The 26,893-nt window shown below is 55.7% G+C and overlaps 1 protein-coding gene across 1 annotated transcript in view; it reads right to left on the bottom strand.

Annotated features, from left to right (window-relative positions):
* Nucleotides 1-24,670, bottom strand: part of TRIM8 (tripartite motif containing 8) — a 30,637-nt gene extending 5,967 nt beyond the window's left edge. The window contains exons 1-2 of the mRNA XM_064464038.1: nt 23,211-24,670; nt 22,248-22,904 (exon numbers count right to left, since the gene is read on the bottom strand). Coding sequence (XP_064320108.1) covers nt 22,248-22,817 — 570 coding nt within the window. The 5' untranslated portion in view covers nt 22,818-22,904; nt 23,211-24,670. The remainder of the gene's footprint in view (nt 1-22,247; nt 22,905-23,210) is intronic.
* Between the last annotated feature and the right edge of the window lie 2,223 nt (nt 24,671-26,893).

The raw sequence follows: 26,893 nt of genomic DNA, 5'->3' as shown, positions 1-26,893 counted from the left end.
ATGCATATATTAAAGATCCCCTTTTTTCATCGTAAAAGGGTCATTATTTGTGCTACTGTGGTGCCAGGAGGCTGCAACCCGCTCCCGGGTTAAATAGGGTGGGAACTGAGCTCCGGAGAGCAGGTGCAACAGCACTTGCTCACAGAGAGCCAAGGGTACAGGCAGGAATGACATCCCAGGTCCTGTGCCAGCAGCCAGGCCAGGGCGCGGGGCTGCTGGTGGCTTTTCTGAGGGCTCAGCCAGGGTTTTGGGTCCAGCACTGGGCAGAGCTGTGGGGTGGGTGGGCAGAAGCCCCGCGTGGTAACCTGCTCTGGCAGCAGCAGCACAGGCAGGTGCATGTCAACACAACCTGCTCTCAAGCACCACCGGCTGAAAACACTGTTTGCAACATCGCTCTGTGCGGGCCTGGTATGGAGCACAGTGAGTGCACCTGGATCTAGATCCTACCCCAGCATCCACAGGCTGGAATTTCCCCACTGAAATTGCAGTCAACTGATGGGAAAGCCACCAGCTCCAGGGAAGGAGATGCCTTCCCTCGTTCCTGCTTGCAGGAGACCAATGGAGCCCAGGAGCCTGGGCAGGTCTTGCAACGCAGGCTGAGTTTCTTGCTCTCCAAGCTGGAGAGCCAAAAGACATAGTGAGCCTTTGCGCCAAGCCCTTCCCTACGCCTCCCTCCCTGCCGGCAGACACTCGCTGGCTCCACCACAAGCGGTCAGACCCACGCTGCACCAGCCCACCAGGAGGACGTCTGGGGGGGGGCTCTGGGAGCAGCCGGGTCCCCTGCCCACTTCCCCTGGCCGCCAGCTGGGGCAGGGCTGGGACAAAAAGCGGGATGGGATCCAAGACTCAGCTCGTGGGGCACAAAGGCCAAATCCCCATCCTGCCCTGGTGTAGGAATCAGGCATCCAATGTGGAGCCACACTGAGGCAGCCCCTGCTCGTCCCCACCTCAATGCCGCCGGGATGCTCTTGCGGTGGAAAGCAGGGTTTCCCATCGCTGCCAGGCACAGGCAGGCAGAGGCCGCCCTGCCAGCCCCTGCTGGTGTGCGGGACCCCCGAGGGATGGACCGAACAGCCCTGGACATGCATGTACCATTATCTCCTTCCCGCTGCCCTGCAGCTGCCATGGCAGAGCTGCCAACCTTTGTGTTTTGTAACAAACCTCAGGGTGCTCCGCTCCTGGAATCATACAATTATGTGAAATCACAAATATACACATAGATATAGATAGATATATTAAAAAAACTTTTAATATATATAAGTTAATTAAATAGCGCCTCACAGCTGGAAAAAATGAGCAAAATCCAACATAAAGCCACAGAAATCAGAGAGAACAGAGGACAGGCAGAACTTTCTTAAGTCTCATATTTGACCCACTCTCTTCATTTTAGGGCAATTTAAAAACTGTATGTGCCTGGAATTGCATTGGGATGGGAGGGCTTTTCACCCGCAGCAACCTTAGCAAGTCACATGGGTATGAACTACCCCTTCTGGCACTAAGGGGTGAAACCTCATTGTCTCTGCAGCACGGGCTTAATTCCTTAGGTATTTTGAAAAAGAAAATATATCCCTTCCTCTTCCATCCCCTCCCAAATCTGGTATTTCTGAAGTCATGAACTCCTCCTCCTCCTCCTTCAGGATCAGAATTTCTCAGGGTAATTTCTCATACTTCATGCATGACCTTGATGCTGGAGAGAGCTGCAGCTCCCTCCATACAGGCACCCTTCCCGGGCTCCAACTAACTCCGTGATCCTGGTTTCTCTTTTCAAAGACATGCCACCAGTTTGCAAAACAGCCACCAAAAATGCTCTGTATACCAACATTAGCTGAAAGTGAACTCATCTAATTAAATAGTATGTCAATCTGCAGGCAGAGTAAGTGTCTGGTCCACCCTGACCCTGCAGGCCCCAGCGAGATGGGGCTAGTTGCTGGACTAGCACTTTATTCTGGACTGGCAGTTTATTCTGCCGGAGTTGCAAGTAATCTCCCTGTCTCTCATGGGAAAAAATAAAGGAGGTGGAGGGAAGCTGAGCCCTACGAGGAGGTTAGCGGGGGTCTCTGCAAACACGTTGTGGGCATCAACCCCATGCAGAAGCAGGACCACCAAAGGGGGAAGGAGAAACAAGCAGAGGTTATCCTTTGCTCACTGATCAGGAGCCCCACTGCCAGCGGAGCAGGGTGCATCCCGAGGAGCAATTGTGGCAAGGCGGGTGGGTTCGGGGTAGAAAGGTCACGCACTGGGAGAGAAATGCTACTTGGAGGTCCATCTCTGTGGGAAGCAAAGCAAGCACTGCAAGGTCTCATTCCAGGGAGGATGCACACAGCTGGTCCCCATGGCATCGGGCCGGGGAAAGGCTTGCTGACAATTGCTATCAGCCCAGCGCTTGCTGGGAGGAAATCACCTTCGCCCCGTGTACACCGTACTGCACCTCCCAGTCCATCCCCTCTGAAACTGCACGTGGGCAGCCCTGCACCAGCCACAGCTCCCAGCGACTGCTCCAGTGTGGGACATGTCCACCCCTCCAGGCAGGGGACAGGGGCAGGGGGACAACATCTGCCAGGGCACAGGGCTTCCCTGATAGAGCAGAACTTCTACAAGATTAAATCCTTGCAGCCGCAAGACAGAAAGATGGTAATAAAGAGTTTTAACAGCTTGGATGATACAGGGCATTTGGGTTCCCCATCCAAGAGTCATTATAAGGCTGCAGCACCCCAAGTGTCAGCTGTGTTACATGCATGGGTCCAGCTCAGCTGGCTGGGCAACGCAGCACTGCAAAGGGGAGCACTGGGGTGTGAGAAGGAGCTCACACCCACCCGAGACCTCCCAGGCAGGGGAAAAAACTGTGGGCAAGATGTCTCCCTGGCTTCCCTCAGGCTGGCCTCACCACTGTCCTCTCCCAAAGGACAGTGCTAAGTCTGCCGTCACTGCTGAGCCTGTGATAAATGTGGATTACACCCCTGCCCCACCTGGAGCCCAGCACTCCCCTCGTCCCCCCTTTGAATCCCCCAGCAACCTGTGGACCTGAGACCAGCAGCAGGGCAGCAAAATTCTGCTACATGCCTCAAAGTTTTGCCTGCTCCGAGGATGGCCAGGATCCCTGCGTGCCTCCCAGGGGGAGCTGGCAGGGGAGAGCCTGGGGACACCCTTCCCCAGGGTCTCAAGCACTTGCCAGCCCCTGTCGGACTCCCAGCAGGATCAGGAAGGAGCCTGGCAGTTTCACCAAAGCCAGGGAAGTGCCCCACAACCAGCCAAGCAGCTCTTGTTTTAAAGGAGTGGGAGCAGTGCAAACCCTTACTGTGCTCCCAGGGGAAATGAAGACCATGCAGCTTCTCTGATGTCTAATAAGGGTTGTTCATCCTTCAGGGCCATTCTCCCAGCAAAAGCAACCATGTCCCTGCACACTGACCTGCAGAATACTTGCAGGATGCTAATTCCCAATAAACTGGGCTGAAACCGGCCACGGATTTGGAGGGTACTAGAGGAGGGCAGCTGGACAAACCACAAGCGCACACAGCCCTTGTTCCTGTAGGAAACCGGGGAGAGCAGAGAGCCAGACTGCCCCACACAGAGCCTTTAACCGCAGCTGGACGGCTGGCCCAGGACAGGCATACTCGCTTCTCTGCCTCCCTCCTTCCTTCGCCTCTGCGCCCAGGCCTTCCCCTCGCCGCCAAATCCCAGCCACTGGGTGAATAAGGACATTGTTTGCAGCCACCGGAAAGCCAGAACGGAGGGAGCAGCTTGGAGCATAAGAGGGAGGAAGGGTGAGGAGGAGGAGGAAGGTGGAACCAGAGCAAGGAAGCCACGAAGGGCAGATGCCTGTTGTGGGAATGGCTCCAGACACCTGCAGCTCAGCCCAGGGACTGGGATCAAGGGCCCCCATTGAGACCCGTGTCCCGGCACATTGCTGGAGACAGGCCTGAAGTCACAGCGACAGAATTTTAATGCACCGAGAGCCCTGGACCGAGGAGGCGAGCACAACCTTTTGCCTCCCCGCGCCTCCCACTCGCAGGCTTCCTGCTCCCCAGCTCCGCTCCACTGTCAGCTGGCCGGTTTTCTGAGAAAAACCCACACGATGAGCTGTTCTCATCCCTCCTGAAAGCATCGCCCTACCTGCCAACACACCGGCACCTCAACACTGTGCGGCTCTGGGGCACAGCACCCCCGCGCCCCCCAGAAACAGGATCTCAAACCATGAGATCCTGCCCTGCTGCAGCCCAAAGGGACCCCTCCCCACAGCCCAAACCCCCTGAAGCATCCTTCCCACAACCCCCCCCGGTCTCCTGCTGAACAGACCCAGGCAAAAGCAGCCCTTTCAAACTCCCCACGGCGCCTGTGGCACTCAGAGGAGGCTGATCCACTTACAGGGACAGGAAGGAAATGTTGCTGGTTGGGGTTTCATCTTGCACACATTTACAGTAAGCACCAGCCAGGAGGGGAGGTCTCGGGCCGGAGTGGGAGGCCTCGCCTCCCCTGGCCAGCCCGGAGCACATGCATGCAGCTCCAGAGTTTGACTTTTCTCACGCTGCTCCCTGTGCAGAGATTGGGCTGGTTTATCCCCAGCAGGGGAAGGAAGAAGGGAGGGGAACAGCCTCCAGGATATTAATAGCTGCCCTTGCTAGGAAGGGATGGGAGCAGCAGCCACACAGTGCACAGGCATCAAAGAGCCCCCCTTGCTAGCCTCAAGGGACCTCCTGGGCACCAGGAGAGCTGGTGCTTCATGGAAAATGGCTGGAGGCTGAAGTGCCAGTGGAGTGCTCCAGTGCCAGCGTGGGGGAACACGATGCAGGGTGCCTCTTGCAAGAGCGGTTCTCCACCCTGTTCTCACACTAGGGTGGGTAGAGATGCCTCCTGCCTGTCCCTGTCTCCCTGTGAGATGCTGCCGAGTCTCCAAGGCTTCCTCAATGCACCAAGGAGGAGAAACCATCAGGCTAAGCCCCATCTCCATCGGCTACCCCAGATGCAAAGCCCCATGTCCCATCACCAGTGCCCACGGCAGCACAGGGCATCCCTACGGTGTGGCTGGCACACAGCGGCCGATGGCATCCCCAAGCCAAAACTCAAGGCTGCTCAGCGGTATTCAGGTCGGCCCTTGACCTTGTGGCACCCCGGGATGGCAGGCGCGGCAGTCCATGCCACTCCATGCGGTCTTGTAGTAGAGCAGACCCCGGACTGCCACAGGGCTGTGCTGGTGCCTGCAGACTGGGACAGCTCTTCCCCTTGTTTACACCCGGCAGAAAGGAAGAACTTGTTAGTAAGGGGAAAATACGAGGCATTGTGTCCTGTGGGGCCAGCAGCGGGATTTCTGGAGGCCAGGAAACAGGGACCTATTCTCCATCAGAAAGCGACCTTCAGAAGGACCTTGAGGATGTTAATTTGCCTCCCTGGTCCTCTGTGTCCCTCCCTGCTCCCCGCTGCCACGAGGGTAACTTGTGGCTGCGCCTCTCACACAAATGGGGGATGGAGGCTGGGGCTCTACCCACAGTTCTCAGACCCCAACTTCAAGCCATGGCCCAGCTGCCACTGCTGTCAGTGTCCCCTGAGCAGGAATGAAGATCTGCTTTGAGGGAAAGAGGGGCATAAGGGAGATTATGGAGCAGGGAGATGAGGCTGGAGGCTCCAGAAGCACCCCCTCTGTGCCAGCAGCCCCATAAGTCCTGGAGGCAAGAGCCTTCCTGATACAGGGCAGCCAGTATGGGTAGTAAGCCCCCCAAAACAGAGGTCCCCTGAACACTGAAGCCACTTTTACAGCGTGTTGGAGGGTAGGAGTGAGGCCACGATGATCATAGGCCAGCATCATATGAGCTATACCCATGCGAAATACACCAAGAGGCAGCAAAAGTGGGGCAAGCTGCCTCTGCCAGACCTGAGGCTCAAGCCTCACTCACAGAGCAGGGAGAGAGGAAGAAAGGAGCTGGAAACATGCCATTAAGAGGAATACAGGGATGGAGGAGCTGATTTGCACACCAAGCGTGTAGCCAGATGAGTCTGACTGATGCCGCCGTCTCCACAGGACGAAGATGAGCCTCAGTGATGCTCGTGCCTTTGACCGGTGCAGCCGCCTCCTGCCCCGGATCTGCCAGGAGAGCTGGCATCCAGCTGGGAAAAATGCTCCCACACTGTGTCCCAGCAGCGCGGGGACAGCAGATGCTTTTGGGTGGTGCAGGAGCAAGATGGAGAGTTCAGCTCTGAGAGCTGCAGTGGCTGCAGGCACGATGAGGCCCTCAGGGCAGCGAGGAGCTCAAGAAATTTTTTTCTCTCTGCTGGGAAGGGAGGGAGAGGAGATCCCCGCCCAGGCCTGGGCACAGACACCGGCCAGCAGCCCTCCCCGGCCAGCTTTCGGGAGGGAGGACAGTACAGGCTGCCTTTGCCTGGGAGCAAGGAGAGCCAGGAGGAGTCACAGGGCTTGGCTCTGTTTATGAAGGACATGGCCTACGTCTTCTCCACCACCAGACATGCAAGGGAGGAGCTCTTTCTCCCCTCTCTTTCGGTTTTAGGCGGAAAATGTCCTGGTTTGGGACTGCTTATAAATCAGTGCCAAAATTTGCCCTGCTGCTGAGCTATCCCCAGCACAGGGCTCCAGCTGTAGGCTGTGGCACAAGCCTGCCCTGCCCAGCACAACCCAGCACCAAAAACCCTTTGAGCAACTGGCTCTGGAGCACCAGCACCGGGCAACTGCCAGGGCACTCTGGGGAAGTGCAGGAGTTTGTGACATCCCAGAAAGTTTCAGACACTCAGACCCAAACGCCTTGAGCAACTATTTCCAGACACTTGGGATCTCAGACTGACACAAACACCTGGAGCACATCTGTCCCCAATGACCAACATCGCCTTGTGTTTTCTTGCCGCCATGCCAGAAAATAAAATCTGGGCCCTGCAGCTACACCGACTGGGATTCACCAGTTTTCACAGTTTTTCAGAGCCTGAGAGATCGTGTAAGAAGTCCTGCCCTTTCCGCCTTCAGCACGCGCTGTGCTTGTGGTTTCTTCAATGTTTCAATCAATTTACATGTACATTACAGGGGCCCTAACCAACTTTTCTCCCTCTTCTGCCTCTGTTTTCACACATCTGCCCCTTCCCAATCATGGATCCAGCTGAAAAATTAAACCAGGATTAAAAAACAGTCTCTTTTTTAGCTGGATCATTTCCCCAACTGGGCTCTCACAAGCCCTCTGCCAGCTCCAGTGGTGGCAGTCTGGGCAGAAACATGAGGTTGTTCAGTGCTGAAACTCAGTCGAATCACAAAATCCTGCTCCTCGCACAAGCCCTGTTGCTCCGATATATCATCTGTGAGTCGCTCCTTCCATAACCCCCACAAAAAAACAAACAGGCTTTGGCAGCACCCCCAATCCTGCCTCGATCTGCCGTTGTCCCAGCCTCGTCTAGCTCTGTTGAATCCCAAGACCTTCCCAACGTCCTCCAGTCTCAGTGTCCTGGCCAGTCGTCCCCAAACTGTGGCTGGCAGGGTGCCTTGCCTTCAAAAGCCGCCATCCTGCAAAGACCCACTCCCATCGCTTGGCAGCAAACCTACCCCCATCTGCAGCCCCTGCAAAATTGAGAAACCCTCCCTCCCTCTTCCAAATAAACATCTTGGATTCAAGATCCAGCTGGCCTGTGTGATCTCAGAGCTTTCTCCCTGCAGGGGTGAAACACAGCCAGCCTCTTCCACCCTTCCTCCCATTGCAGGCTGAGCTGCCTCTCCCCTGCTCGAAGACCTCTGCTCTACACCCGCCATGGCTCTGCCCCGCCATGGGAAGACCTGAGCCCTGAACAACAGCCCCTTTGGCTTCTTAACCCCCTAATTTCTAATTTCACCTCGAGAAGGAGCCCAGCCCGAGGATCTGGATGCACGAGCAGGCTTTTGGGGAAACTCAGATACCACTGAGGAGCACAGCAGCAGCAATACCCACGTGCACCCATGTGCCCCAGCCACGAGACCACCAATAAGAGCAAAACCGACCAGCAGCCACATACCCCATCAGCTTCTCATTTGGTGACCCAGAGATCAGGGGCCCAGCTGCATGGGCGGCACAAAGGCCCTCTCCAGGCTCAGGGCAGCACTAGAAAGAAAACCCTGCTTTGATTTAAAGGCCATGATTTTACTTTTTTTCCCTTCCAACTGATCTAGTTAAACTTCCAACCACTCAAGGCTATTTTAATTTGTACTGGTAAGGTAAATCAACACAAACAAGGGCAGAACAGGTTTATATGCACCTCTATTACTGACTTGCACCAGCTAGAGCGCAGCTAGATTACTCCAGGCAGCTTTTCCTTTTTTTAATAAAGATAAGGGGGGGCACTTATTGTGCACCTCCAACTGACAAATGCAGCCTGAAAGTGAGTTGGGAGTCAAAGTCTTGTGGAAAGTCAAGGTGACTTATGTGCCAATAGGCTGGATTCAAAGAGCTTTGCAAAAATGCAGATCAACTAACAAGATTTATAAAACCCGTTAGGGGCTTAGAGGCTGCTTAATTCTCAAAGGTGCCAAGGAAAGTGCCTGACTCACAGAGGGATGGATGGGGCTTACAGAGGTGGCTATCTCAACCTTACAGTTGAGAAGAAAAGGGGACTCAATTTCTCTTGGAAACGAGGTTTTGACGTGCCGAGATGTTTACTCTGAGACTTGGCTCCTCCATCACTTACTTTAAAGAAAAAGAAACCAAGTCCTGCTGCTGCAGACAACTGTTACAAACATCCACCCAAAGTCACTGCAGAATCTGCTGCTTTAGCTCGCCAGCACCAGACACCACCCAGAGGAGCATAAGACTCAATCAGATTCAGCACACAAGCTGGAAAAAATAAAAAGGGGGGGGAATATTAAAAAAAAAAAAAAAGAGGACTTTGCACTTCTACAGCTCCCCAGTGACTGGCATTTCTCAGGCTGGAAGCAGCCCGTCAGCACCTGTGGGCAGCCAAGGTGACATGCAGCAAGCCCATCAGCCACTCTGCACCCAAGAGGAGACAGACCACGACCTGCTGAATGCCAAGGGCCCCTCAGCCACCTCCCTGCTGGGTTTTCTCTCTCCCCTGTTTTTTTTGTGACACGGCTGTTGAGAATCTGAAAGCCTGGATTATAATCTTTATGAATCCCATAGTTAGATAGCGCTGAACAGCAGCCCAGCAATACCAGATGTTCAAACAAAGCTGCCAACCAACAGCTGTCTGCAGCTTGCAGCGTGTTTTTACTTTAAAATGCAAAATGATACCGATCTATATTAAAAGAGAGACGTTTGGAGCCTTGCGATAGCAGCTGAAGCTGTGGATATTGCTCTTTCATGCAGGGTGTGGCGGCAGAAGGAAATATCTCAGAAACTACTGCTAAAGCCGCCCTCCTGCCCCCCCCCCCCAAATCCTGGCCCTTTTCCTAATGGGAAAGAGACTCACGTTACTGCCTGAGTGCCATGAATGTACCAGTGCGTGTCCAAACAAGCCAGCAAAAAGAAAAATGCACCATGAACAAACACTGCCTAACGAAGGATGCCAGAACAAATCTGGGCGCTGCACCTGGCTCTCAGCGGCACAGGGAGGATGAAGCAATGCATGAGTGGATGGAGGAAGCCAGCCCTGGGGTGCAGCAGTGCCTCCCCTCCTGTGCTGGTGACCAAACTGGGGGTGCAAAGGTCCCTTCTGGCAGCAGAGTATTGGCAGTGGAAGCAAGGGATGCCAGTGCTCCTGTTCATCTGCGCACTGTCCCACTGGTTGTCCCATGTCCCTCTAAAACACACACAGACGCTCGTGCAGTGGTGGCCCCACCAGGAAAACTCTGCCAGGTCCCCCTCCAAGACTTGGTGTGCAGCAGGTTTTGAACTGGCATCACTTTGTACCTTTATTTGTTAGACTGGCTAGGACCAGGCACGAAGGCCTACACCCTGCAACCTTTTCCGCACACCAGCAGCTGGGTAAGGCAAGAGCCAGACCTCAGCCTCACTCTCCGTGCTTCCTCCCTCTGGAAATGCAAGCAACCCGCACCCACCGCATTTTGGGAGTGGCAAGTCCTGAACGTGGTGGGCACAGCACAGTACTTCTGGCTTGCAGGCATCGCGCAAAGAGGGCTCTGACTTAGTCAAACATGACGTCCCAAATTCCCCACCAGCCAAGATCACAGGAAATCTTTGGGACTGGTCCCAAGGCTGCCTCATTGTGCTCCGAGCAGCAACAGCATGAATGAATCACACTCCTCAATGTGACACCCAGCTCCCAGCAACGTACTTGGGACCAAAATATTTACATTGCAAACGAGTAAGAATAGGACCAGATCCCCTCCCCAGCCTGGTGACACAAAAAGGCCAACCTGGTCTTGCATTGAGCAAGTGTGTCGTGGAAGGATAAGAGAGCAGGAGGCAGAGACCAGCCCTGTGTCTCACAGCCTGGCTCTGCCCAGCAATGCTGAACCAGAGCCCTTCCCCATGGCAGCAAGACCCCCAGAGCAGCAAGCATTGAGACTACAATCCCCATGGCACCACGCTCCCAACAGAGCTCAGCAGCCCAGTGACAGGCGAATGAGCATGCTGGGACCTGTAGTTTCCAGCCAGCCAGCTGCAAAATGCCATCCGCCAGCAAACACGTCTCGAATTAAAGAGATGCAAGGCCTCCAAGCTCCTGGCAAGGTGCCAGTCGCAGCTTCTTGTTGGCAGGCACTTGGCCAATTCCCATGTGTTGCATTAGCCCCTTTCCAAGAAGCATCCAAGAGCCCGCACCCCGCAAACCTCCTCGCAGCCAAGCTGCGCCCTGCGCTTGCTGAAGCAATGTGTCTGCACGGACCGCAAGATGCTCCCAGAGCTCAGGTGCAGCCCTGGGCCGCAGGACAAGTCAGCCCTGCTCCTGCCTTGCTGTGAGCCCCTCTGCTTCTGCTCTGTGGCACTGGACCACTGATTTTGGAGCAAGACCCTGCAGTCAGCACTGCCCAAGCTTCAGCTATATAAAGCTCGACACTGCGTCCCTAGAGGGGTCAAACAAAGATGCCACCGAAGCAATCAGAGTCGCAGGCAGCAAGAAGCAACACACCAGCATGGTGCTTTCAGGCAGAACAGCACAAGCAGGCAAAGCTCTGCTGAACCACCACGCTGGTGGGGTTGGAGGCAACCACCTCCATGCAGCATTCCAGCCAGGCATGCAGCCTGCCCCCATGTGCTGCTGCCCCATGCTCCAGCAAGGCCAGGACCGTACATCACCCCTTGGGAAGCATGGCACCCCCCTCCTTGTCCACTCACCCTCCCTGCTGCAGAGGAAGTTGCAGCGCCTGGCTGATGTCAGGAGGCATCACTTCACACAAAGGCCAGGCTTCCTGGCAGTGAAGGGGTGGGGGAGTGGGGAGGAAGGGGAAGAGGAGCCCGGGGCAAAGGCAAGCGGCATCTCCGGCTCCCCATGTGTGCACGAGGGGCAGCAGCAGAAGATGGCGCAGGCCCTTCTCCTTTAATTGCCCTCGCACTTGGGAAATAGAGGCAACATTCTATTTCCCAGTGCCCTTCAAAGGAGCCCCAGCATGCCCCTGCCCTGCAGAGCTGTTATGGAGCGTGCACCCCTTTCAGGATACAGAGAAAAAAGGGACTTGAGTTTATTTTAATTTGCTCCTGTAAATAAATCAGTCCCATCTCCACCTCAGCCAGATCACAGCTGCTGCCAACCAGGGGAAGCACGCTCCAGCCAAGCGCAGGGCACAGCCCCCTGCCCAGCACCCACCCAGGAGAAAAGCCACCTCTGTTACAAGCTTGAACACCAGCTCCCCCAAAATGGGCACAACTGTGCACCACACCTGACTGTCTCCTGCCCACAGGTGGCTAAATGCTCATGGTACCTGTTATTTGATAAATAGAGGTAAAAACAACATATTCAGGACAAAGTCAAGAGTCATCTGCACCCCTCATTTCCCAAATTCCTCTCCCCAAACTCAGCATCTTTACAACACACAGCACATCATGGTACCCACAGCATCAACATGACCTCCTGCTTCAGCCTCTCCTCCCCTTCTCTGTCTCCCACAGCCCCAGCTCACCCCCCAGCAGTGGAAGGGGCTGTGGCCAGCACCAGGCTGCATTGCTTTTGTCTTCACCTCAGTCACTCTCCCAAGGGCAGGAGCGCTCTGGATCAGCTGCACGGGACCAGTGAAGACGGGTTGGCCATAGGGGGCCTGCAAGATCTGGTCTATGTTGACTGAGGGGAGGAATCACTGATGTTGCAGGGGGAAGCCCAGGAAGATGGGTTTTGTATGCAGGCACTGTCAGGGAATAACTGTAAAGAAGCAAACCCCACCGCTCTCCTTCAAGGTGCTGACTTCTGCTCCTGAGAGGAGGCCTGTCATTGGTTTTTAATCTCACCCGATTACGGGCCAGCCTTTGACATTATTGATCTCAGGCCCCTGAAGTATCATTTATCTTCCAGGTTTGACTTGGCAATCAGAGCTTGACAGCTCAGACCCCAGTTGGCTCCATCCTCCCGGGGAGCCAGGGGAACCGCTCTGCTCAACTCCAGTCCACCGATTCATGCAAGCCACATTCGAGGCTCAGCTTCCATCCCCAGATGAGGCAGCTTTTGTCAGATGCCCTCTCCCCAACTGGCATTTCATCTGCTGACTCAAAAACCCAACTCCTTAGGTCTCCAGCAGACCGGCAGTGCTTTATCAAGCCTGGCAGTCCAAGGTGCCTCCAGCACTGGCTGCTTCCCCTCTCGGTTTCATTATCCTCTTTTAAAGAGGATGCGGTGGAGGCACAAAGGTTATGGGATGTGCCGAGAGCCGCACAGGGAGCGGAGGCAGTGCCGCATGCAGGGTACAACCAGAGAAGCCATTTCTGGCCGTGACTGCACTGCCATTTTCTAGAGCAGAAGGACCAAGAACAGCAGCTCCTCATCCCCTGGCGAGCTTGCACTCGCAAACAAACCTGGCTGCTAGCTTCATTCTGCAGTGGCTTCTCCTCACCTGCCGCCTAGCACAGCCACACCTCAGGGCCAGCTCGTGATTTCTGTTTGACCTTCAAAACGTTAATGGCTGCTCCCTCCACTGGGCAGAACACGAGACGGGCTCCACGGATGCAAGCAGCCTGCAGGGCTGAGATTCAGCACACCTGGAATCACCACCCCATGGACAGGACAGGCCTGGGATTGCTGCCCCATAGATTCCCACTCTCCTGGATCCCTCCACCTTCCACCCAAGCTGACAGACATTCCCAGCATCCACCTTTTCGAAAGCACAACGTTTTCCTCAAATGTCTGTGTCTACAGTTACTGGGTGCAGATTGTCCATGACGGATTTCATTTCCGATGCCTCCTGTCTCTCCCCCTCTCCTGCAAAGCTGGGCCTTGTGTTTTGTGAAGGAGGGACATTTCCTGAGGAAGGCTCCAGCGGGCAGTTTTAACGTGTAGAGGAAGGTTTAGCTTTTACCCGTCACCTCAGTGTTGTCGATCAGATTGCTGCAAAAGCACTTTGATACATGGGGATTGGTACCATGTTCATAGATTATAGCAGTAGCCAGCCTTGGGAAGAACCCGGGGAGGAAGCGCCTGGGTGGGGGCAGCTAGCAGGGTCCGTGTTCTGCACAGTACCACCACCAGCAAAGAAAGACTGAGTCTCCAGGATTGCTTCCCCACGCTGCTCTGGACTTCTCAACTCCCTAGCAGGTCCCCCCACTTCCACTTATCTCTACTTTAGGGTAACAGCCTAGCTTCCCTACCCAGATTTTAGGTCATTTTAGACATTAAACTGACCTTTTTCTCCTCTGTTGTAAGTAAAATGCTACAAAAACCTTGGCTGGAGGACTGGCCGTTGTTTTACCTGCTGGGCTTACACCCTCAAGAGATATATTTGGCAAGGGGTGGTCTTCGCATGACACACAAGGTGTTACTTCCAGTCCCCTGCCTGGATGCCTTGCTGCACAGGTTGCCAGCAGATAGAGGCAGGAAAATAACCCCAAAATGTGCTCCCGTTCCCTTGCAGGAGGCAGATCCCAGCCCCAGCCCCTACAACCAAACCACCACTGACCCAAACAGGGCTTGCAGGCCTCAGCCACCCAGCCATAACAGTGCAGCTATGGCAGGAGAGCTAGAGTCATTCCCTCCTGGATCTGGCCACCCCCATCACTAAGGAACTAGCACAATACCCGAGGGAAGGGGGAGCGCAGGACCCCCCCGTCCCCAAAGGGTCTGCAAGAGGGGCAGAGACCTCACAGTGCATTTATTCCGCTCCATCCATTTGAGAGGCATGCTTCAAGGGGCTTTTTGCTGTCGGAGGCGGGTGCACCAGGACAGGAAGAGAACAAAGGGAGGCACCAGCACCCCCAGCCCTTTGTCTGAGCACATAGGAGTTCACCTGCAGGGAAAACAAGCTCCCACCGCAGAGACAGCAGCTCTGCACAGATTCGGATGGGGAGAGGGATGCAGCACCCCCCTGCTAGCAAGAGGATAACAAGCAGAAGGACGCAATCACATTACCCTCTCTCCCCTTGCCACATGCACAAGCCCATTACAGCACACACCACCCCCCCTGACTTTCCAACAGCAACCGCAACCAGCAATAAAAACCATTGCCACAAAAATATCAACCCACCCCCCAGCACAATCGATCTGTGTCTGCGTGTGGCCGAGCACCAAACCCCGGAGCTCAGCTCCACTGACCAGGATCGACTGGGAGGGATGGGGGTGGGAGAATAGTTTCCAGAGGACAGGATTTTAAAGCCACACAATAATGGGCTCAAATGAGGGTTTGGATTAAGCTGTTGTACAGCCAGGGAAAACACATTAGGATACAGGGGATTTTTCCTTCCCTTTCTCCAAAGCTCCAGGTCACCCAGGCAGGGAGAGGAGAACTGGGTGATGCCGAGCAAACAGGGGGGATCCTGCACAGGGAGAGATAGGTGGAGAGAAGAAAGGGCAGATCAGCCCTTCCCAAGCCCCAGATCATACAGTCGGCTGGTCTGACAACATTTACTCATATTTCAGAGAGACACAGCCATCCGGAACGTCACTCCCTGCCAACTGCCTCATCTGGAGCCATCCGCAGCTCAGCTCTTCCCAGCCCACTCTGGAGACAGGCCCCCCCCCCCCAGAATCCACAGACCAAGGAATTGAGAAAGGACAGGTAGGAAGAGAACAAACAGAGAAATAAAATTGATTCATGCTTAATTTATTTATTTTTTTTTTTTAGTCCTGGTACATTGTCCCAGCAAACGGATGACTTCGAGTGTGTGTTACGCAGACAGCACTGCTGCAGAGCGCTGCTCTGAGCCAGGAACTTTGCTCATGTTACCATCACAAGCAAATCACAAGATAGAAGTGGGACAACCATGATCCCCCAGCAAAAACAGACCAAAGCTGTCCTTACCAGAAAGGATTCGGGACTGGGAACCTCTTCCCTGAGTTCATCTGGGGGACATATGTCAAAACTCTTGCGTGCATCCAGAGTCTCATGCCTGTAAATAACCATCCCTCCCCTCCGATTTGGGACCAGGCATCTCTTCCTCCCATTCCCAAGCACGCTGGCTGTAGTTCTCCTGAGTAAAGGAGAGGTGGCTGCCTCTGTCAGTCCTTCTTCCATGGAGAAAAGAGAAGGGCAGGACCTGCACATTCCACGCTTCCCCACTGGTCCCCCAGCAGCTGCCCCATCTTCTCTACCAGCAAACAGAGGTTCATTGCAGAAAATTGCCTACCACCACAAGCAAGCAAGCTCAGCAGCTCTGACTCCTCCAAGCCATCCCACTTACTCCATCCAAACGAGTATCTCCTGAGCCTACGGGCTGCTGATAAATGCAGAAAGTTGACAAAGTCACAGGAACCTAGCCCAGATCCACAGCATTTTTTTTTTTAAAAAAAGAAAAAAAGCCAGGCCAGACCAGATTCTGCCCCAGAGCCTGTGTGGCAGAATCCAGCTTCAAGTGTTTATTTATAAATCTGTACATACATGTACATTTGAATTCTGACAGAATTAATTCTGGCATCCAGCTAATTCAAAGCATTCCTCCCCCATCACACTACTGTTGCAGGCCAGCCCAGCACAGAAGCTGATTATAAAATGCTGCACTAGCCAGGCATTTCTGCAAAGGCTTGTGCTATTGAGCTTTCAGTCTTTCCTTGCTTGGCTATTTCATTGTTTCGGTGTCGATCCCTCCTCTCTTGCCCTGTGTTTCCTGGTTACTTTTGTCCCTGCTCTGGAAGCATTGCTGCTCTCAGCCCCATTTCAGTGTCAGATTGAAAAAAAAAAAAAACCAAAACAATTACATGAAATTAAAGAGAAGAAAAGAAGAAATTACCACCATGTACCAAGATTTCCAGTAAACAGATAGGTAATGAGCAAAAAATAGGCCAATATGCTGCAAGGCAAGCTGCAGACAGATTTGGGGCTAGAAAGCCCACTGCCTCACTCCAAAGCACAGCTAAGAAATCCCTGTGTGGTCACATGCTGTCCTCTGGAGCAGAGAGGAGAGAGGTCAGGGCAGCCAGCACTGTAAGAGCCTCTTTATTCTTGGGCAGTTGCATGAATCTGATCACTTGTGCCCTTTGTGAGACATAGAAATCTGCCTTCTCCTCCCACACCCTTCGCCATCCCCCCTTCTGCTCCCCCTGCTCAGACAGGGGCAGAAGCAACTCCTCGGCTCCAGAGGCAAAAACCAGAGCAGCAGAGAAGCTGCAGACCCCCCTCCAGCAGGACCAGGCTTGGCCGAGGACACAGGAGAGCTCGAGGACAGCGATTTGCTGGAGCGAGGGGAAGAAATGTGAAGGACAGTCCTGGGACTCGCACGTTCCCTCGAAGAGCTCACCCAGGCTCCCACATGCAAGGCACGAGGCTGAGGGTTGGAGGAAAGTCCCAGGTCTCACATTGCAGCCCACAGCTTTCCTACTTCTCCCTCTCTGCCATGCTCATGGGCTCGAGGTCAGCAGCATGCTGCACACCTCCATGCCAGTAGCCACATGACGCTTACAGAAATATCATGGGTTGGATTTAGACCAAACAAGGGTCTGAGCTAAGTTTATTATGCCCCCACCACCAGCCAAAACTGGGCTTACCTCCTGGGTCACAGACCAGACCAGGACACCCCTGCCTCAGGGTCTCATTAAAAGCCACTGCCAAGGGAGGGCTTCAAGGCAGAAAGTTCTCTGGCCAGGGCTGCCTGGCATGGGTGGGCAGGGCTGTGCCTAGACATCCCCACCTGCAAAGTACAGCCAACCCCTATACACACCACAGGGATAAGCCTGGGCTACAGTTTGTTGCTGTTCCTTGCAAAGCAGCTCAAGGACCTCAGGTGAGCCTCTCTTTCCCTCTCCTCCTTCCACCTCACTCTTCACCAGCACCTGCCCACATAGCATTGTCCCCCTTGAAAAGAGAGCATTCACTTCTGCAGCCCCCGTCCTACTCCTTTACCAAAGCTGTCCCCTCTGTGCAAGCCTCCTTCCTCCCACCCAAACCCACCAGGCTGCCTCCCCGCATCCTCCATTTCTGTTGTCACTTCTCGGATTGACTTTACACAGAAGACTCGCGGCAGCAGGTCTAGAGCAAGTAACCACTGGCAATCTGATGGGCTAAGAGTGAGGAAAACGCTCAAGCTTACCAGGAAAGCAGTGGGGAAAAGACCTTAGTCCAAACCCCAGGGAGACAGAAGAGCGTCCCAGTTCAGCCAAAGGTCTGGGACCGCCAAGATACACACTGCCGCTGGGCCAGCAAACCCAGATGGGTTTGCAGCAAGGAGGCTCAGTGCCACCCCACCCCAAGACCTCTCCAGGGCAGCACAGGCTGCTATCAGTTGAACTGAAATTCCCTGCTGCTCCTGACAACACAGTGCAGCAAAGCCTGACAGATCGATGGTGGTGAACGGCATGGAGCTAGAAAGCGAGGCTAGGTGGTACTAGGATTTCTGTGACTGCCCAAGGCCCAAGAAGTCATTACTCATCACTGCAGCTTGACCAACTGACAGCATCCCAGGGCACAATGATCAGTCACATTTAGGAGCCTGGTGCTGGACTCTTGAGGCCCCCCTGGGCAGGAACCAGGGCACGGGCAAAGCCAGAGGACTGAGAGACCTGGGTTAGGCTGACCTAACCCCTGGGTCGCGCTGGTGGTTTAACTCTGGGGTGCTGGTGGAAGCTCAGATGGAGGGTGCAGGGAGAACCTGCACATCTCCAGCTTCATAGGACCTACTGCCAAAGTAGTCTGTGGACCAGGTATGTTCTAAGAGCGCTGTGGGAAACACCTGCCAGGCACCAGCCCACACCATCTACAGTCACGAGAGCTAAATTAAGGCTCGAGCACTTGCGCTCACAATGCCTTCAGTGAGCTGCATGCCACGCTCCTTATAAACAAGTCATCTGGAAAATAAGTAAGCCTGTAAAAATCCAGCCCATCACAAGTTACCAAACCTGTTTGAGTAAAACAACCTACAGTAGCTCATGCCAGGAGCCTGGCAGTGGAGCCGACCCCAGCCTCCCCAGCACCGGGGCTCCCTAGGTCCCAGCAAAACATCCCTGGCACAGATGGCAGCATGGAGATGCAACACAGGACTTGTTTCAAACAGGAAAGTATCCCTGGTGTCAGGGCCATCTAACAAAGAAAGCTGGTGGCATCTTCCCTCTAGAGACCTAGAGCTTTTGAACCACAGATGTAGTCAGCTGGGGCAAGTGGGAAAAGCACACGGGCCATCTCTGCACTGGGGCTGGTGGCCAACTCTGGCAAAGGACCAGAATTTCTGGTACAGACTTGGGATTCATCTCTTTCTGTGCTCCCCTCTCCCATACTTTAGAAAGCACCTGAGTTGGGCTTATCTGGGGGGCTGCCAAGAAAGCAAGCCCAGACCCACCGAGGAGCAGATGGGCCCAGCAGCCCAGTCCCTGTCTGTCCCCCTGGATTGCCAAATGGGCGCCGCTCCTCGATGCCTGCAGAAGGATCCCCAATGTTTCCCACAGGTCTCAGCACCACAACATGCTTCCTCCCTCTTAGTGTTCAAAATCACCAGAGATCTTCAGAATGTGGAGGGATATTCTCCCGGTTTCCCAAAAATGTGCTGCAAGCTAGGTCAGAGGAAAATCTACCTCCTTTCCCTGAAACAAAACAGGAGCAGAGCCTCTACCCAAGCCCATTCCCACTGGCGATACCTCCAGCTGAGCAATCCCTAAGCAAGCTCTGATGTACCTGGCCTCAATCAACTGCAATCCACACAAAGATGGGGCAAACAAGGTAATACACCACAAGTGAGTTCCTTTCTTTGGCTGCTGCCGTCTGACCTGTGCTCCAATCCCAGCAATGTATTTTTTTATTGTATATAATAAATAAAAATAAGCAACGCATCAGCCTCGTGCTGGAGCAACTTTCTGTTTCAACCCTGGAAGCAGGCTCCCCTGTGCAAGCAGGAAGCACATGGCTGGGGAACCAAAGGCAAAGATGGAAGAAAAAATGTTTCGTTTTGAGACCTTGACACAAACAAAACGACAAGAAGCAAAAAAAAAAGAGGGTGGGTTGTTGGCTTTTTTTTTTTCCTCTCCTCTTTAAGCTCTACAAAAACAGGAAACAAAGGAGAAAACATCTCACAGGGGGGAAGGGGAGGTAAGCGCTTTATACGCCCACGAAAGAAAGATTAACCACATATTTTATTTACTGTTTGTATTACGGTTGCACTGTGGAGTTCAACCAATTCTGAGCCAGGGCTCTGCGGGTTTGTGCAGCACCTAACGCTGAGCAGTCCCCTTCCTCCAAACCCACCAAGCATGCGCCTCTGCTTCAAGCAAGCCTTCCACAGACACCCGCCTCCGGCCTCTTTCGCCCAGCACAAGCTCTCTTGCCACAGCTGCCAGCTGAGAAAGCACCGGTGCTGTCCCCAAGGAGTTTTGAGCCCCTTTTCCCCTTCAAATGAGACTGTAACCAGGGATAAAGATGCACTCCAAGGTGGGCTGGCAGCAGAGCCAGAGTAATAAATGCCAAAAAAGGTGAGTTTATGAGGACCGTGTTTGCAGGCTCCCGTCCCTCCTCTGGGCTATGGGGGCCACCCCAGGTTGATGTCGCACCCTCCCACACTCCCACATCCCCCACACCAAGGACAGGGCTCTGAGCCTCTACACTTTGACTCATTTCTCAGTTAATGGCTTTCCGAATGCGAGCCATGCATGGAACAAACCTCTCACGATGGGGCCCGGACCTCCCAAGCCCGGCATTACTCATCCACCCCCCAGCCCCAGCCCTTCTTCCCCAGGATGCTCCAACAGCAGCTCACCACCGCAGGGTGAGCAAGCAGACAGGAATCCCGGGCCTGGCTCCCGCAGGCGGGAAGCCGTCACCAGCTGAGTGCACGCACCCCAATTCGGGAGCCAAGGCAGCCTCCTTCCTTGCCGGCTGGCAAGGGGTGGCTTTCAGTCAGAGACCTGCCCAAGGCCACACAGCCAAGGCAACCTCCCAGGCATTTTTCCCTGGGGGCTCTCCCCTACTCCAGCCATTTCACAGAGCAACTGCTTCAGCTGCAAAGGGGATCCTTTGGGCACACCATCCCCCAGCACTGGGCTCTCCTCCATTGCCCCAGCCTCCAAGCACCCAAGTGAGCCACGCGCCCAGCGGGAAGAGACAAGCTTATCATCGCAGAGAAAGGAAATTAAGATAATGCAGCAATGGAGGTACTGAGGGATTTGGCCAAGGTCACAAAATAAGTCTGCGGCTCTACAATACAGCCATCCGACACATTCAGTATCTGGCCACATATCCTAAAATTTTAAGCCAGGGCCAAAATCCAGCCTAGCCGGTGGCAGCTTTCTGCCAGGTCATTAGCAGCATGGATCTGCAAGGAGCAGTGAACATCCAGCCATAACAACGGCAGCAACAACAACAACAAAAAAATCCCACCAAAAAAAACCAAACCCACACAGCAAGAGTGGGAATAGATGAGATCAAAGTGTCCTGGAAAAGGACCTGGAAAAATAGTTTTGGTCCCTGGCTAAGGCTCCCGGGAAGTGCACACGCAAGCCCCGTCCCAGCCCCGCGCAGCCCTCCCAGGGTGGCTCCCCACCCTGGCAGAGGGAGACCAAAATGACTCCCTAAAAATAGAAGCAGAAAAGCGCTTCTCCAAAAGCCTGGCTGGGTCTTTCCCCTTCCAGTGCATGTGGCGGAGCTGCTGGCACCTCCGTGGAGGTCTCTGGTTTTCCCCCAAAAAACCTGGAGAGGCAAATAACCTTCCTGTGAGCTCAGGCTGGCTCCTCTCTGTACAGAGCTGCCCCCCCTTCCCAGGCCTGGCCATCCAATTGGAAAGTAATTATACTGCAATTTTTATTTATGACTTTTTTTTTAATTGCTAAATGGTGACTCATTTTGGCAACATTAAAATACACAGGAAATCATCCCCATTTTACAGTAATCACTATTCAATTCATTGTTAAATATTTATTTGGCGGACAAGTGCCGGGCCTCTTTCAAAGGGTCGGAGGGGGAGTGGAGGGGCAGCCCTGGGAGGGGGGGAAGGTGGTGATGGGCTCATGGTAGGGCTGCCCACAGGACTGTTAAATGCCCACCGCAAACTTTGGGGTGAAAGCTCCCACCAGATGGTCTAGCCACCAGCAAAATACAGACTCGCTTTCCCTTTGAATCAAGCTCTATGCCTCATGCTGCTTGGGGTGGGGGGCAGCCCTGTGCCCCCTAATAAAAAAATCCATTATTTGGCCAAACCCCAAGCGTGGATGCCCGCCAGCAAGAAGCCATGGGTCTCCAGCACGAAGCTCTCCCAGCGCCTGGGGGAAGAGGATGGCGGTGGCTGGCTCCGGCGGGAGGCAGTGGGAAGAGCTGGCAGTTTGACATTCACAGGTCTTAAAATTGACGGGGTCCACGTCTGTGGCCGCTTTGTGTCCCCCCCAGGGGAGGCTGATTTTGGGGCAACTCAACCACAGATGTGGGCAGCAGCTCTGCCTTCCCCCAAACACCTGCGTACCCCAGCAGGAGCCGGGGAGACAAACCCTCCAAATGCCCCAGCCCAGGACCCCGACCCTTCCTCACACAGCCCAGACCCAGGCAGCCGAAGGTCCTGCGGCTGGACGGCTCCCGAGGCCTCCCAGTGTGGACTCCCTTCCCTGGGGAGACCCCCATGACGCCCACTGACTCCGTCACCACTAGGCTGTAGCGGCCACCTAACATGTCCGCCACAGGGGGACCGGGCGGAGAAGGAACAGCACCGGGGTGGATTTTACATAGGCCCTACACAAACACTGTCCTTTGGGGAACAAACACAGCAGGGAAGAGGGCGGCCGGGGGAGCAGCAGCCCCCCCAGGCCAGACAAACCCACATCTCCACCAAGGTCCGACTTACCCTGATCTCATTGCGGCGGATCTCCACGTCGCAGACCGAGTGTCCCTGGTGGGCCCCGCTGTAGTAGCAGCAGAACTGGCAGACGGCCACCTGCTCGGCCTCGCAGTGGTACAGGCGGTAGGCGTTGTGCTGGGGGCAGCTCCAGGCCCGCACATCGTCCGCCTCCACCAGGAGATGGCCCCGGGCCGTGGAGGGCTGCTGCAGGTGGGTCTGGACGTGGGACTGGCAACACGGAGCCTCGCACCTCAAACAGATCTTCTGGGCCGGCAGCGGCGGGCCCCGGCGGCAAAAGACGCAGTGCAAGACAGAGGGGGGCTTCTCCAGGTTGAGGGAGTTGAACTTCTCCACAATGTTGGTGAGCTTCAGGTTCTTCTCCAGGTTGGGCTTCTGGTTGTAGGCCTGGTTGCACTCCGGGCACCGCACCAAGCCCGACTCCTTGGCCCACGCCTCCCCGATGCAGCCCCGGCAGAAGTTGTGCTTGCAGGGCAGCTGGACCGGCTCCACGAAGACGTGCAGGCAAATGGGGCAGATGAGCTCCTCTTCGAAGCAGTTCTTCCAATTCTCAGCCATCTCTGCCGGCAGCCTCTGGCGACGTCTCCCCCCTCGCGCTTCGGTGGCTCAGTGCGGTCTAGGGGCGGACGCTGGGGTCTGTCCTCCCTGCAACGGGAAGCCTGGGGGTGAACGGCTGGGCTCCCCCCCCCCCCCCCCGCAGCACGCGCAATTAAATAACGAACCACAGCAGATTTTAAAATCGGGGATAAAATAAAACCACAGAGCAGCACTCTAGGAATCTCCAGCGAGAAAACGTGACGTCCCCATTGCTTCGTGAAAAAAAAGCAACGCAAACGGTTAAAAAAAACCCCAACTTGATATTGTAGGATTTACAGCCCAAAGTCTTAACCAACCCTAAAAGCCATTTGTTTCTTTTTACCCCCCCCCCCCAGAAGGTGAATCGAAACTTACCAAAGGTTGAAAAAAATCCATACAAAATCCAGCAGCAGAGTCCAAGTTCCATATAAAGCTCCTAAATTTAGCGCTCAGGATCAGATTTTTCTTTTCTTAGGTTTGCAACTGACATTCAATATTTTAAAGGGACTTTTGTCCCCCACCAACCTGGCTAACAGCTGAGAGCACGGACTCGCTCGGGGGTTTTTTTTTCCTCCCTGTATTTCTCCTCCCTCTCCCCCTGATGGGAGTTGGGAATCAGAGTCTTTTAAAGGAAACAGATCAAAGGGTTAAGATCCAAAATGGGAAAAGGAGGAAGATTAAAAAAATAATAATAATAGCGACGATGACGATGGCGAAAAACGAATTCTCTCCGCGGCGCCCGAGATTTGCTTCTAACCGGCAGAGCAGCGAAGAAAAAAAGGAAGAGGAAAAAAAAAAAAAAGACAAGACAGAAAAAAAAAAAAAAGGAGAAGAAAAAAAACCCCTCTCGCCTGCTTCGAGATTGCGAGGTCTTGAATGGAAGAGCTCGGTCATTCAGAGCAAACCCCAGCCCAGCGCAGCCCTCCCAGCCGCGTCCGAGGCTCCCGGAGAGGGATGGGAGGAAGGATGGGCTTTGCCAAGCGCGGACCTAAACCCCGCGGACCCCAAATCAACCTGCTCCGGCTTCCCAAAGGGCGCGGGTGGGGGGGGGTGGGGGGTAAAAAAGGCGTCCGGGGCGGGGGTGGGGGGTGTCCCCGAGCTAGCCCGGCCTCATGGCCGGCCGGGGGGGGACACGACACACGCAGCCCCCCGACGGCAACCAGGCGGTTGAGCGGGGGGTGTCCGAGCCGCCCCCGGAGCGCCTTTCCCGGCCGCCGGGAAGGGGTGCGGCGGCCAGCCGGCCGGGGCGTGCGGTTCCGGGAGAGCCAAGTCAGCTCTCAGCCATTTTGAGCTGCCCGTCTGGAGAACGGAGACCGGAGGCGTATTAAAAATAAATTTTTTTTTTTAAAGAAAAAAAAGGTATTTTTTAGAAAAAAAAAAAAAATCAAAAGTCACCGGAACAAAACCCTTGCCGCTGCCTCCCCCGCCCGCGGCGGGGCTCTGCACAGCGGATGCGGGTCGAGCCGAGCCCAGGCAAGCCGAGCCCAGCCGAGCCGAGCCCGTCCCGTCCCGGCGGGGCCGCTCAGCACAGCCCCCCGCGCCTTCCCCCGCCGCCGCCGCCTCCTCCAGCCATCTTGGGCTCGCCCTGGGCGCCGCCCGCCCTCCGGAGCCCCACGCCCCGGCCTTCCTCCCGCCGACCCTGGGGAGGCGGCTGCGGCCCGGGGGGACAGGAGATTGAGGGGTGCGGGAGGGTGCGGGGGAGGCGCGGATCCCCGCAGCGGATCTCCGAGGGGAGGGGGCGGTGCCTGGGAGGCGGCCGGGCTCAGCCCCGGCGCGGGGGGCCGGGGCGGCGGCGGCGGCGGAGGGGGGGGGGCGGCCATGGGGGCGGCGGCCGCGGGGGATGTATCGACCGGACGGGGGGGGGGGGGGGGGGCGGCCGGTCCCGCCCCGCCCCGGCGCGCCGAGGGGCCGCCCCGCTCGGGAGCCGGGAGGGGGAGCAGGGAGGGGAGGGGGGAGCGGAGCGGAGCTGAGGCGCCGGAGCCGGTGGATCCCGCCGGGCGCTGACGCCGCCGCCGCCTCTGAGGTGCGCGGCCCTGCGCTGCGCTGCGGCGGGACCGGCCCCGCCCCGCCCCGCGGCCCCGCCCCGCGGCCCCACCCACTGCGCGTCATGGGGAACCGCCCCCCGCCCCGCCCCGCCCGGAGACGGCGCCGCCTTAAAGGGGACATGGCTGGGGATGGGGCTCACTGCTGCGCTCTGCGCTGCGCACCCCAGTCCGCCCGCGGCACGGCGCGATGGTGGTCCCTGCGGCTGTCCCCTCCGAGGAGCCCAAGCTGGTCCCCAGCCGCCATGGCCCCGCTCGCCGCTGCATCGGCGGTAGGGTCACCCTGCCGGGCCCCCAGCATCCCTACGCAGCTTGGAGGCACGTTTGCTCAGGGTGTCGGTCTATAAACAGGGTCCCCTTGCCCGGGAATCAGCTCACATTTGGGCCACAGCTGGCCCCAGGTACAAAAAGTGCCCTCTGAAGCCTCCGACGCCCTCTCGGCTCCCCCCTGGATGCGCTGTCACTTTGCACAGGACCATTTCAGGTGTGTTTCTTCCCTGCGCAGAGCAACAGCCGTTTGTCCCTAGGGTGTTTCCAAAACCGGCAGCCCCAGCACCTCCCGCCAGTGCCCGGGGCACAGAGGTGTCTCTGTTAACAGCTCTCCCACCAAATGCTTCCACAGCTGTTCTGTGGGCCACTGCGTATCCAACCCCTGCCAAATGTGCTGGGCTGCTGGGAATAAAGCACGCTGCTGGTGTAAATCCCTTTCCCACTGGCGGGGGTCACAAATGGCTTCAAAACAGAGTATTTAGACCAAAAAATGCTTGGGATGCACAGTCACGTTTATGGTGGGGTGACAAAGGGGCAAAGGCTTAGACAGTGGCTTCAGGATCTGGCCCCAGCATTGCCCCGGGTGACGCTCGCTGATGGCAATCTGCCTCTGGGAGGGATTTCGCAGGAGTTCCCCAACTGCGGCCTCAAAACCATGGACCAAACCATCCATAGACATCACCCAGCAGTGCATACTATAGCTCCCCATAGCCCCAGTGCCATGGGCCACCCGGGGCAGCCGGCCGCCTGCTAGAGGGATGAACGTCCTACAGCACACCTGAGGTGGGGGTGATCCAGGTCCTTCCATGATTTCCTTTATGGGAACCCCCTGTGCACAGGTGGGTCCTGCCAAGAGACACCCCAATAAGGAGACAGAGTGATGAGTACCTGCTATCTTCAGGTTGGTTTGCATTTGGGATCCCTCATCCCATTTCCCTGCCTCCACCTTTCCCCTCTCACTTCCTGCTTTGATGGGACAGCGGGGAACACCTCTACCTGCTGTCCACATTATGCCCAGCACAACCCAGTCCCAAAGTGCTGCCCCAGGGCAAATAATAACAGCGTCATACCCCAGTACACCTGATGATGATGGGGCTGCAGCTGGTGTGTAGTGCCTGGACTGGCTCGGGATGCCTCGCTCGCTTCTTATTTCTGGGTGAGGCTCCCACAGCCTCTTTGCCACGATAAAACCTATTTCTAGGTTCTTTGATCCCTGCCTGCGCCTGAAAGCCCACAGCCAAGCCACCCTGGGAGAGGGGCTCACCCTGTATCACCCCCTGGCTGCGCCCCCCCATCCCCACACACCCAGCCCATGGCTCCTGGGGCTCAAACACCGATTCCTGCAAAGGGAGTGGTTTGCTGTGTAATTCCTCTGCCAGGCCTCAAAGCCTGCGGGCTGTGTATCTCCTCTGGGGTTTTACAAGCCGTCCAGCAGCCGGGACCGGCAGGAGCTGGGCAGGGAGGCGTGGGATGCGTCAGAACCGCTGTCAGTCGGCCGAGCCCGTGTGGAGGCAAACCTCTCCTCGAAAAGTCAGCACAAAACTATTCGTGACTCTCACTTCTTTATAAACACAGGCAATACCGGGCAGCCCCCGGTGACAGCTACCATCCCCACCCTGCACAAGGCACGGCTCTGCCGCAGAGGCTGCTTGGGCCCCCCCATGCCCTCCGCTGCGGGTGAGCTGGGGAAGCTGGGTGGTATTTAGCAGGGCTTAAAACGGGAAGGCAGATGGGATGGGGCTGAGC

The sequence above is a fragment of the Phalacrocorax carbo genome, chromosome 12 (genome assembly GCF_963921805.1).
Source record: "Phalacrocorax carbo chromosome 12, bPhaCar2.1, whole genome shotgun sequence".
Taxonomy (NCBI): Eukaryota; Metazoa; Chordata; class Aves; order Suliformes; family Phalacrocoracidae; genus Phalacrocorax; species Phalacrocorax carbo.
Note: the sequence above shows the minus strand (reverse complement) of the source record. Positions and strands in the feature narration are given on the sequence as shown.